General features: G+C 41.0%; 1 protein-coding gene across 1 annotated transcript in view; it reads left to right on the top strand.

Annotated features, from left to right (window-relative positions):
* Positions 1 to 13,027, top strand: part of PKD1L1 (polycystin 1 like 1, transient receptor potential channel interacting) — a 197,653-nt gene that overhangs the window by 173,050 nt on the left and 11,576 nt on the right. The window contains exon 49 of the mRNA XM_075214369.1: positions 11,757 to 11,921. Within this exon, the coding sequence (XP_075070470.1) occupies positions 11,757 to 11,921 (165 nt within the window). The remainder of the gene's footprint in view (positions 1 to 11,756; positions 11,922 to 13,027) is intronic.

Raw genomic sequence — 13,027 nt, 5'->3', positions numbered from 1 at the left:
CACCAGTCCATGCTTTTGACTTTCTGGGAGTTGTAGTACTACTTAATTCTCTGTGCACAATGTTATATCAGAAGCACAACTGCAACTCCCAGAAGCCCATGCACTGATCACTTAGTATTATTCACTGTGTATCTAGTCATTAGGGTCAAAGTTATCATCATCATCAACATTTATTTATATAGTGCCAGCAGATTTCATACAATTAGGAAAAACAGTAATAAAACAATACTGGGTAATACATACATATGTAGAGGTAAGAAGGTCCTGCTTGCAAGCTTGCAATCTATGGGGCAATGGTTTGATACACAAAGGTAAGTGCTACATCATATTGAATATTTGTACAGGTAGAATGTAAAGGTTACAAAGTATTTAGTGGGCTGTATACTCAGTCACACAACTATGTTGGTCTTGGTCAGAGGGTTGTTGTTTTGTGTTAGCTGTGCAGAGGGTGGTAATAGGGTAACCTAGGGAGATTAAGAGGGTGGTAGAGGAATATTATAAGCTTGTCAGAAGAGTTGGGTTTTCAGAGAACGCTTGATGGTTTGGAGACTAGAGGAAAGTCTTGTGGTTCGAGGAAATTAATTCCATAAAGTGGGTTGTGACAAAATGAGTTTGTTAACACTGTAACCATCGTATTCCTCGTTTCTCACATAATGTGGATTATAGCAAGTACTTTTTATAGACCTTGCTTTTGTTCCCCAGCTCGAAAGTGTACAACTACAGTGTCTAATTGCGGATAAGGGGACATTGTAACTCATTGTAAATATGTATATTATTTATTATATATTGGTGATGTGGCAGTGAGGTTGTTAGTCATTGTCCTTAAAGTGAAGCCAGGGGTTTATGGTTAGGGATCAGGTTGCAAGATACTGGAGGGGGAAAACTAATTAGTGTCCATTGTTCTCACAAGACTAGTCCAGACATGTCATCTAGCAGGGGAGGTTCTGTGGAAGGACAGCTCATCTTCACTCCCCTCTCCAACCCCTCCTAGTCCAGCACTGACCAGTGTTTAACAAGGAGAATCCCAGGAGTTTGCAGAGAAAGGGGAAAGCTCTGTGTAAATTAGATATAAGGAGCCAGTCCAGGGGTGGAGGGAGTGTTCATTCTGTGATTTGATTGCTGGAAGATGCAAAGACTGGTTTTGGAGTTGACAATCTCTACCAGAGTCTACATATGCAGCTGAGAGAGAGATCCATGGGTTGTCAAGTCTGGACAGCCAGGTGACTGTAACTACTTAAGCTAGTGGAGTAAGGGACAGATGATGTGGTAAACCTGCCTGGCATTTATTTACTGTGTGTACATAATAAACTAGTGATTGTTTTTATTACAATAAATGTATTGCTTTACTTTCTAACTGTATTTGCCTGAGTGACTTAGAAACGTAGAAGGTACTGGGTAGACTTCATTGGCATAGTAAGGCACCTGTGGATGGCCAGCAAGATTGAAGTGGGTAGTATTGGGCCAAAAAAACGGTATCTTCACATGGGTGCAGCCCGAAAAAGTCCTGTAGCTGAGAGTGGGAGGAAGTGATGAGTGGAAGAGACACGCATATCTTGTGTAGGTGTCGAGTTGAGAGACATTTTGAGACAAGCGAGGAGATGTGTGTTGGTGCAATTTTGTTGATGGCCTTGTATATTAGTAGAATAATTTTATATTGGATTTGTTGAACAACAGGCAACCAATGTAGAGACTGAGAGTGGCTCAGCAGAGGAAGAATGAATTGCAAGGAAAATCAATCTAGCTGCTGCATGCAAAATAGATTGTACGGGCTCGAGTCTGATTTTGGGAAGACCAGTGAGGAGGGAAGATGCGGGAGATGATGGGTGCATGAATTAAAGTTTTTGCAGTGTCTTGTGTTATATATGTATGCATTCTGAAAATGTTTTTTAGATGTATGCAGCATGATGTAAATATAGAGTTTATGTGGGGAACAAGTTGCGAGTCAAGGGTTACACCTAGGCAGCGAGCTTGTGGGGTGGGACTTATGGTCATGTTGTGAACAGAAATAGAAATGTCAGGCAGTTCACAAGGGAGATCCCCGAAGCTTGAGAGCCTCAGGCATAGAACGTGTCAGAATGGGAACTATAGGCGGAGACAAGGCAAAATCCTTCTCCAGATGGAGTCTTGGTGGATATTTCTAATGAATTCCCTGCATCCCGCGGGTTTGAATGAAAGCAGTTACATCTGCTTTCTGTAGTTCATCCTGGGGGTGCATGCTATTTATATGACTTAGTCAATGGCTTTATAGAACATTTTATTCCTGCTCATGCAACATATTCTCTCTCTCTCTCTCTCTCTCTCTCTCTCTCTCTCTCTCTCTCTCATTCCGTTACCTCTTCTCTCCCCCGTCCTTTTCTTCACATGGGTTTGTAGATGTGATCCAGGATGTGTGGAAGTATACACACCAGTAAAGTATAGAATAATCCACACAGAACCCCTCTTGATATTGGTTTTTATTTTTATTATCATTTTCATTTTTATATTTATCTTTATTTTTATATTTATTTTTATTTTATTTTCATCTTTATTTGTATTTTTCATTTTTCTTTTTATTTACAATACTAATGTTTAATTTCAACTTTATATTATTACCCTCCTTCCTGATTTAAATCTGTAACTTTCAATTCAATGTTGAGATAATAATAATACAACAATGAAGTAGTATCAGCACTTTGTAAAATAAAGGACACTACCGGCTATTGGAGATGACAATCACTGTGAAAATGAGAACAATTAGCCACTATGAGTATAAAGACTCCCCCTTGTTGCATACCTGTTGATTTCCCTCTGAAGAAACCCCAGTGAAACGTATGCCAGGTTAGACGTCATTGTGACGTCTAAAACCGGAAGTGGGAGCTCCGGCGGCGGCTGAGCCGCATTTGCCGGCTGTCACATCGTGGGTTCCATGTATAAACCTAGGAGGGTGGTGATCCTATATATGATAATAGACCACTGAATCTCATATATAAGGGGATTTTAATTGGGGTATCATATCACCACGCAATTAATGTGCTGGCGGTAATACTATTCAGGTGCCAACTGCCTGTCTGTGTAAGATATTACATGTTACTAGAGAGACAAGCACTGAATAATTAGATCAAAAGTAATAAGAGTGTTGGGGAAATCTATGCTCAGATTTTGGGGTAGTGAGATGAGCCCCATAATTAATATATGGTGTATTATCATAAAATGAGGTAACAGACAGGCAACATAGTATGGTGTATCAGACATAGGATAGTGGGATTATATATGTGCAAATACAATAGAGATGGGCCGCCTTGGTTCCCCGAGAACCAAACCCGCCTGAACTTCATTGCCGTGACGCAGCGCAGGGCACAGAGCTTCCGACCGTTGCCTTGGATAAGGAGCTGGATCTGGGGTGAAAGCCATAATTGCAAAAAAATGGAGAGACTTTGGTGGATGAATGACATGAGTTATTACAAGCAAATTCCGCCCAGGGTAACAAGGAGGACCAGTTATCATGGAATTCTGATGTGTAGCATCTTAAAAATTGCTCTAAGGCCTGGTTAACCATTTCGGTTTGACCGTTTGACTGAGGGTGGTATGCGGATGACAAACTGATTTTAATTCCGAGTAGGGTACAGAAGGATTTCCAGAACTGTGCAATGAATTGTGATCCACGATCAGAAACAATATCAGAAGGAAGTCCATGGAGACGGAAAATATGCTGTATGAAGAGAGTGGCTAGATCTCGAGCAGTAGGAAGTCGGGTTAATGGAATGAAATGTGCCATTTTGCTGAAGCGATCTACCACGACCCAAATGGTATTGTGTCCCGCAGAAGGTGGTAAATCAACGATAAAGTCCATGGACAAATGTGTCCAAGGCTTTGCAAGAGCGGCCAACGGAACCAACTGACCTACCGGGCGAGTCCTGGGAACTTTGTTCCTGGCACAAACTTCACAAGACAAAATGTGACTCTTGACGTCGGCAGACAGTGATGGCCACCATACAGTACGGGAAAGGATTTCCAATGTTTTGAAGACTCCAGGGTGTCCAGCAGACTGACTAATGTGTGCTTCGGTAAGGACTGCCTTTCTTAAATGAACAGGAACAAACAAGCATCCTACCGGAGTATTGTCAGGAGCCAACCTCTGGAACCTTTGTAAGGTACAGCTCAAATCTTGAGTTAATCCGGCGTGGATCATAGACACAGGAACAATAGGTTCTGGGCTAGTGACCGGAGCATGATGTGCCAGGAAACTTCTGGACAGGGCGTCCGCTTGAATATTTTTAGAACCAGGACGATAGGTGATAATAAATTTAAACTGAGTGAAGAACAGAGACCAACGAGCCTGTCGGGGATTCAGACGTTTGGCTGACTGTATATACTGCAGATTCTTATGATCCGTTATGATGGAGATCTGGTGTGCAGCGCCTTTCAACCAGTGTCGCCATTCCTCAAAGGCCCATTTAATTGCGAACAATTCTCGGTTTCCCACATCATAGTTGGTTTCCGCTGAGGAGAACTGACGGGAAAAAAAGGCACATGGATGCAAGCGGTGGGTCTGAGGATCTTTTTGTGACAAGATGGCTCCAGCACCGACGTCAGAGGCATCTACCTCAAGAATAAACGGTACCTTAGGGTCCGGGTGTCTGAGGACTTGAGCGGACACAAAAGCTTTCTTCAGGGTTTTGAATGCAGTTATTGCCTGTTGTGACCAAACAGCTGGATCACCTCCTTTGCGGGTCAAGGTGACAATAGGAGCCACGATGTCAGCGAAACCGCCAATAAATCTCCTGTAATAATTGGCGAATCCCAGGAATCTCTGGACCGCCTTGAGGTTATTGGGTTGTACCCAATCCAGGATTGCCTGCACCTTGGTTGGGTCCATGGAGAAACCTTCTGAGGAGATTATATAGCCCAAGAAGGATACCTTCTGAACCTCGAACTCGCATTTCTCGAATTTAGCGTAGAGGTGATGTTCCCGCAATTTCTGTAAGACTTGTCTGACATGACCCTGGTGCACAGACAATGATTTGGAATATATGAGAATGTCATCTAAGTAGACAAAAACAAAGTGTCCCAGGAACTCACGTAACACCTCATTAATCAAATCCTGGAATACAGCAGGAGCATTACTAAGGCCAAACAGCATGACCAGATATTCGTAGTGGCCCGAGAGCGTGTTGAATGCCGTCTTCCACTCATCACCTGCTCTAATACGTATGAGATTATAGGCACCACGAAGATCAATTTTTGTGAAGATCGTTGCCCCTCTCAGTTGATCAAAAAGTACGGAGATGAGGGGAAGGGGATAGGTGTTCTTAACCGTAATAAGGTTCAGCCCTCGATAATCGATACAGGGTCTGAGTCCGCCGTCCTTCTTTGACACAAAGAAGCACCCTGCTCCTACTGGGGACTTGGATGGCCTGATTAAGCCTTTCTCCAAGTTTTCATCAATATACTCTTGCATGGATTTGGTCTCAGGACCGGAGAGAGAGTACAAGCGTCCCTTGGGTAATTTAGAGCCCAGAATGAGCTCAATTGCACAGTCGAAGTCCCGGTGCGGTGGTAGATTGTCAGCAGCATTTTTAGAGAAAACATCCCGGTAGTCTTTATACTGTGAAGGAAGCTGCTCCGGAGTAGACTGAACCATTCGCAGAGGTAGTGTCAAGCAAGACTGTGTACAATGAGGGCTCCACTGGACAATTTCTCCTTTTACCCAATCCATGACGGGGTTATGACGGGATAGCCAGGGGTGGCCCAGAATTAACGGAACTGATGGACATTCGATAAGACGGAAGACTATGGATTCCGAATGGAGAGCGCCGATGTTCAACTGTAGTGGTGGGGTCTCCCAAGTAATCTTGCCGCCTGGCAACGGACTACCGTCTAAACCACATACCGTAATGGCAGATTGGAGTTTAATCCGCGGAATCCCAGTAGAACGGGCAAACTCGATGTCAAGGAAGTTGCCAGCAGCTCCACTGTTGATGAAGGCCGATAGTTTCACAGAACGGGCACTGAAGGTGAGCTGTGCAGGAATCAAAACAGCATTTTTCGGGGAAACAATCTGCAGACCTAGGTGAACTCTCCCCTCGTTCCCTAGGCATGCTCTTTTCCCGACTTATTTGGGCAGGAACGGGAGAAGTGGCCTTTTGTGCCACAATAGAGACATAGACCTTGTGATTGTCTCCTGACTCTTTCCTCAGGGGAAAGACGATATGCCCCTATTTGCATCGGTTCCTCACCATCCGTGGAAACAGGAACGAAGGCGGATGGAGATGATGATGTCTCCTTTTCGGTTTTCTGCTCTTTAAACCTCCTGTCGATTTTAATGGAGAGGTGCATCAGATCCTCCAGAGATGTAGGAGATGGGTATTGCACCAAAGAGTCTTTGATCTGTTCCGATAAGCCGAGACGGAACTGACTACGTAAGGCGGGATCATTCCATCCACTATCAGGTGACCATCTATGGAATTCAGCGCAGTATTCTTCTGCCGACCGCCAACCTTGTTTCAAGGCCCGTAAATGAGCTTCCGCGGAGGTCACTCGATCTGGGTCATCATATAGTAGACCCAATGCCTCAAAGACTGCATGGCAGGACTGGTCTGTGGCAAAGAAAAGGCCCAGGACTAGGGGTCACCTTGTAAGAGGGAAATGATAATCCCGACTCTTTGATGCTCTGACCCGGAGGAGCGGGGTCTCAACCGGAAATAGAGCTTGCAGCTCTCCCTGAAATTCCGAAACAGGGACCTATTTCCAGAGAAGCGATCCGGCAAGTTCATCTTAGGTTCACAGACGGAACTTGGAGTGGGTTGTGACACTTTTGCGGCTTCTTCTTGAACAGACAGACGCTCAGCCAATCCCTGGATCATCTGATACAAGGACTCAACATGGGCTGCTAGGGCTTGTGCCGGAGACGGTGTGGATCCACTTGCATCCATTCCAACCTCGTCTCCGTGAGTGGGCCGGTTATAACGGTCGGTGAGGATCCAGAAGTGACGCCCCGGTCGTCAAGGTGACGGGCTGGACGCCAGAGGGGGCCAGAAGCGAGCCACGGCGGCTCGTGACACAGATGTAGATTATTTCTAGATGTCTTCAAATGTGTTCAATGTTTGTTCAACTGTCTTGTTTAACTTTATTTTCTCAGCACTTTGTGAGAAAAACACTTATGGCTAGATATACTAAAATGCTGGTTTGATAAATTGGAGATGTTGCCTATAGCACCCAATCAGATTCTAGCTGTCATTTTCTAGAATATGCTAAATAAATGAGAACTTGAATCTGATTGGTTGTTATCGGCAACATCTTCACTTTTTCAAACCCGCAGTTGAGTAAATATACCCCTTAGTGGAGAAAACACACATCTGCCCGCCACATATTATATGAAGGGAACCAGCCAAGCACCGCATGTTGTAGCAGGTCCAGCATTTTAAATCTGTAGGAAGTTTAAGCAAGGCAGGTGGTGTGTATTTTAATATCCCTTCATTATCATGTATTTTTAAAAAATCTTTAATTTATAACAACAAAAATAAAACCTAGGTCACAGCAAACATGAATTTTAGCATATGACAATTATATATAAGGTGTGAGAACCGAATTTATAAGAATAACACAAAGATAAATATGTCCCCAGGGCCAGCCTGCTGGGAATAGAAAAGTAGTAACTGAGGTCAGGAGAAGAACTTTAGTTGCATGATCTTGTATATAGTAACATTTAAGAAACTGTTTGATTTTTATTTACTGTCATCATTATCATGTTTTTGATAGCCAATTTGTTTGCATGTTTTGCTATGCCCTCTTACTTTGTGAACGGTTGATCATTGTGTTACGCAATCGCTGTACTTTATTATGCATTAAGTAAATGTTTGGGCATAATGTCATTATGTTATATTGTAATGATTATGTAATCTGTAATTATGTACTCTAATATTTAATAACTGCATATATAATGCTGAATATTGGCATATTTGTGATCAGACTAGATGATGAGAAAAATATATATAGACAGAAACGGTCATAAATGTATATAATTATTGAGGCTCATTAAGAGTTGGACGCATTTGTTTCAAAAGCGTAGCTGTAAATTATGCTATGCAAATTTTTTCATTTTTCATCAACAGTTGTACCTATCATATAATGCAGAATAAACATATAAATTCCTCCGCATGAGGACACGTTTAAAGTGTATCCTCTTGTGGTGGCATTCTCAAGATACCAATCATCATCATGTGGCGTCTTTCTATAAAAAAAATAATATAATTTTCTTTTTTTTAAATGATGTGACCCCCCTAACGCTTATGGCTTGGACTGGTAGCAGCAATTTTTGGGGACCGAACAGCATGGGGTCTCCCAAAATCAGTATTTTTTGGCAGGTGCACTACTGGCCACAACAACTCTGGCAGCTCTAAACTGTTTGGGTATGCTGGTGCTTGCAGAACTACAAGTTCTTGCATACCCATAGCTGCAAAAGCATGCACTAGAACTACATGTGCCAGTATGCCCTGGCATCCAGCGTCCACAGGACTTGTATTGCATCTGTTAAATAAAAGCACTCACCGTGAAAATAAGTTTTTTTTAAAAAAAAAACACTTCTTCAAACAATCTAGTTTATCATTGTATTGTTCACCTAAATCAATACGTTTCCTGTTCTGTATTCCAGCTTGTTATCCATTTGGAAAAAAATAAAAAACCCTATAGATAATGATTACTTGCTCCTTGCAGAACTGAGTCGCAACTAGTTCTAATCAATAAAGAGCAGCTTTGCTCCGATTGATCAGTGTGGGAAAGCCGCTCTGAATAGGCTAATAGTGGTTTCACCCCAGGTGGGGCATAGCCTGAATGAATTACATTGCTACAATGTGATTCAGAAAACTTAGTTTTAACACTTTATTACCCTCAACACCCACCGACAAAGGATGTTGTGCTTTCACCACAAGTTCTTTTTTCCTGGGTTAGGCCCCCTTTTATTTATGTGGGCCTGATTCCCCTAGGTAATTCAGCCCTGTGCTGACCAAGATAGGGCTAAGTGACACTATGGTCCTGGCGCACAACACATTGTGGTTTTCCCTGTTATAGTGTCACTAGCCAAATCTGTCATAAGCTAGAGCTGGCAGCGTTTTATGGGGGCAACCAATGCTATTTACCTCAAAAATTGTGGCTACCAGCCCCGGCTATAAGCACGACTGTTGAAAGCACTTTTGAGGGGAGCCACATCGTATTGTTTTTGTTTTTAATGGAAAAACAAATGATTTTAAACATTTTTGAACACACAACAAATACATATCTTGATATCGTATCTGCAGCTACTTCGACATTCACATATACATCACATGAACATGCCTTTACTGTACTTACCCTACAATTGAAAATACCCCATATCTCCCATGTTGTTATTATTATAATTGTAGATTTGTAAGGCGCTACAGTGCTCCGCAGTGCCATACAGTAGGGAAAAGAGGACATACATAAAACAGGGACATGGCAAATTTAAATTTAGATACCTGTTCTTGCTGTTTTTTCTTGCTTGTTCTTGCAGCCTTGTTGTCGTTTAGCTGTCTTGGAAAGTTGAGGTTCTGTTTTGAAAATGCACAAACATTACAAACCCCTTAATGAAAGACTCTTTAGAGAGCACCCTCATGAACACCAGACAATACAGAGATCATACCCCCCCAGCAGACATTTCTTCAACCACCAGCGACCGTTATGCCTCCATTGGCGAGTTATTTCATCATCTACCCCCCTCAGACAATTCATCATTCACCTTAGCTCTTCCCACATACCTTCCACTTGCTCTTCCCCCCAGACATTAGATCACTGTACCCATTATCACACTGCCTCACCCCTCAATACACTGTGTCATTTATCACACCCTGCCCCCCTTCAGCCCACACTGTCCCCCTTATTACACACTGCCCCCCTTCAGCACACAACGTCCCCCCTCAGCATGGAGGAGGGGAGGAGCGCGGCTGCATGAAGGAGAGGGAGGGGAGAGAGCGGCATCATGGAGACAGCACAAAGGGCTGCACAAGATAAAAAAAAAAGTTAAAATATCTTACATTCTGCCATCACTGCAGCCTGATCAGCCTATTGATTGGTCAGGCCCTGTACAAGGCAGATAAAATAAATGCAGACATGAAAACAAAAGGTATAGTGGATCCTGCTCATTAGAGATGTTTCATTTCTTCATAAGTAAGGAGAAATATGTCGGGAATATTCAAAAAGCTTAATATGGACGCAGGGTTGTACATATTTTGCAGATATACACTGAATAAAAAAGCCCATTTCGCTCCTCTTATGGTCGGAAGGAATATTCATATTATTTTAGACTGTAAGTTAGTGTGAATACATGTAAAATATACAAATACAATGTGGGAACATAAACAGCTTCAAATTACATAAGTTTACATTGTCTTTTTTTTGTTTGTTTTAGCATTTTTCGTACAATGTAAAATTTTGGGTGAAATACAAAAACACCAGCTTGGTTTTACCAAAATACAAGTATTTTATTAGATACAAAACCAACATTGAACCATATGTTGGCTCACTCATGTCTTGAAGCCTTTCACTTTCATACAATTCTAAAAATCTTAACACTTGAGAATTAAAATAGATATAGTTAATGTGATAATTACACATAGTTAGCATGTGACAAATAGCTTGCTTCATTAGTGTTGCTCATCCTTTTGCTACTTTTTCAATTATCAGCCTAAAATTATAATTTAATTTACTTAGATTCAAATAGTCTTTACCTGGGTTTGGATCACAAATATATATAAATATGTTGATCTGCAGAGGTCAAATTAACAATACAACACCAAAACACTGGGCCTTGGTGTTAGATGTAGAGAGCTGACTAAGAAAAGTGGCACAGCAGACTACCTAAACACTCCACCTAATAGCCTCGCTATATTGATGACATTGATAGGGAGTAGAAGAGAAAGTGTCATTTCCAAAAAATAACACAATCCACATCATCGCTTTAATTCTACTGCTGGCTAATTTAGGTTGAATTTTTTAGAGCCACCATATGGAATCTCTCTTGCTACAGATAAAGCGAAACAGTGTCAAAGGTCAGATATCCTGGCTTTATGTAAGTGACGGGACCCTGCTAAATACAGTGAAAATTATTTTATTGGGCATGGATCAGTTTAAGTTAATAATTCAGTTGAAAACCTATTAATGACATCACAAGTCGCCAGCTGGATGCAAAAAATATAAAAATTGTAATCAACAGGGGAGATCTTACAAAAGGGGAAGAGGCAAGTAATTGTCACCCAGGGTTTCAAGAAAAGAAATAATAATAACTATGACTACTCTTTTAGAGGACCTAGCCGCATTATGGCTAACTACAGCTCCATTGATTTTCATAGTAGCCTATTATTTTAAAAGGTAGTTGTTTTTGCAGTAGCATGGATTATCGTCTCCTGTTTGCCTGCAAAGATTGATAGCCCTACCGGTCATTGCACCAGCATCTCAATGATATTTTCCACCCACACTACAACAAGTGACATCTTTAGCAATGTGTCTGAGACTACAGCGCGTATTCAGATCTGTATCCCCATGCATCTCTCTTATTCCATATGGGATCACTTATATAGAATGTTGGTATTTTATAAAGCTGGCTGTTCTTACAAACAGCAAACGTTAACCTCGTCACCTGCCAAGCACTGGATGGAGAATAGTGACTGTTTCAAGGCTTAGTGGTCTATCTAACAAAGACATTGCCTTAACTGATATACTGTGAATTCTAGTTGTTTTCTGACGAATGTTTTGTTGTTATTTTATAGTTAAAAGGAATTCTAACTTCAGTGGTAAAATACTCAAAGAAAGTACATCGCAGTAAACACCTTGTGACATTTCACGAAGCTGCATTGCATGCAAGAGGATTGGTGCTTTCGTTAGTTGGTCGACAAAGGCATAAGACCACAGACAGCATTTCTGTAACTGGTAATGTAAGTATTGCAACCACAAATGCTCTAAGTGTGACCCATGGTTTACTAATGACTCCAAAGTAGTTAAAGTATATTAAATCCAATATTTGTTGATTGTAAAATATTATCACATAGGGTAATATTGCCTTATTTATATTAACACATCATTATTTACAATACAGGTGGTTTGCGCCTCCATGAACAAAACTATTTTATGTTTTTGCAATGTGTCAGCCTGGCTGGATATATTTTTTTAGTTGTTTTGTTAACTAAACAATGTTTTTGTGACAGACAGGGACAGAGAGGACTTTCTTTTGGTAGCATAGTTAAATAAACATAGGATTACTAATATTCAGTCTCCTGTTCCTCTCCCTATTCACTCCTTCTCATAGTGGATGTTCTGGTGAAATGACAATTTGACAATTAGTGCATCTGCATTCAGCTCACAGATTCCACTTTGGTCAGGAAGCAAACAGCATAGTCAAAAAAATAACAAAGTACGTCTCCAATTTGTGCCATAAAAACAGAGATAGTAATAATAATATGGCAAATTTTATAATCAAAACTTAAGAATTCACTTGTCTTAAAAGATATTTCTTTAATTGGTACTAACAATTATCCATGTATATACATAAAAAAAACTTTATAAATTCAGGAAATTAGTGTTCTTTGATCTAGCATTGGAATATAAGGAGAGTAGAAGTCCTCTTCCTCGTGTAGATATAAATATAATTAGCTATGTTGGTAGACTAAAGCAGTTTTATAGTATAACACGCACAAATCAATCCAAAAGTGTTTTCACTAGAAATGTAGAAGACCCAAAATATCATGTATAGGCAAAATGATTTGAATAACAATACCGCCAGTCCCACTCCCAAGCAATCTTATGTACAGTCTATAATTAGACATCCAAATCCACAGATGTTGTGCTGAAATATAAGTGTATGATGATCCTTTGATAGTATTACTGATAAGTGGCCTTCTTACTCTTTCTCCATCTGGTTATAAGTCCCCCAAGTTACTGCCAACTATGAATACATCTTAGTCAGCAATTTTGTCTGACAGTGTCAAAAATGATCAAATCTCTAATTATAATTCCCACTACATAACACATTTCGTCACGTTCA

This window comes from Mixophyes fleayi, chromosome 5 (genome assembly GCF_038048845.1).
Source record: "Mixophyes fleayi isolate aMixFle1 chromosome 5, aMixFle1.hap1, whole genome shotgun sequence".
Taxonomy (NCBI): Eukaryota; Metazoa; Chordata; class Amphibia; order Anura; family Limnodynastidae; genus Mixophyes; species Mixophyes fleayi.
This window is presented reverse-complemented; position numbering and strand designations above follow the sequence as displayed.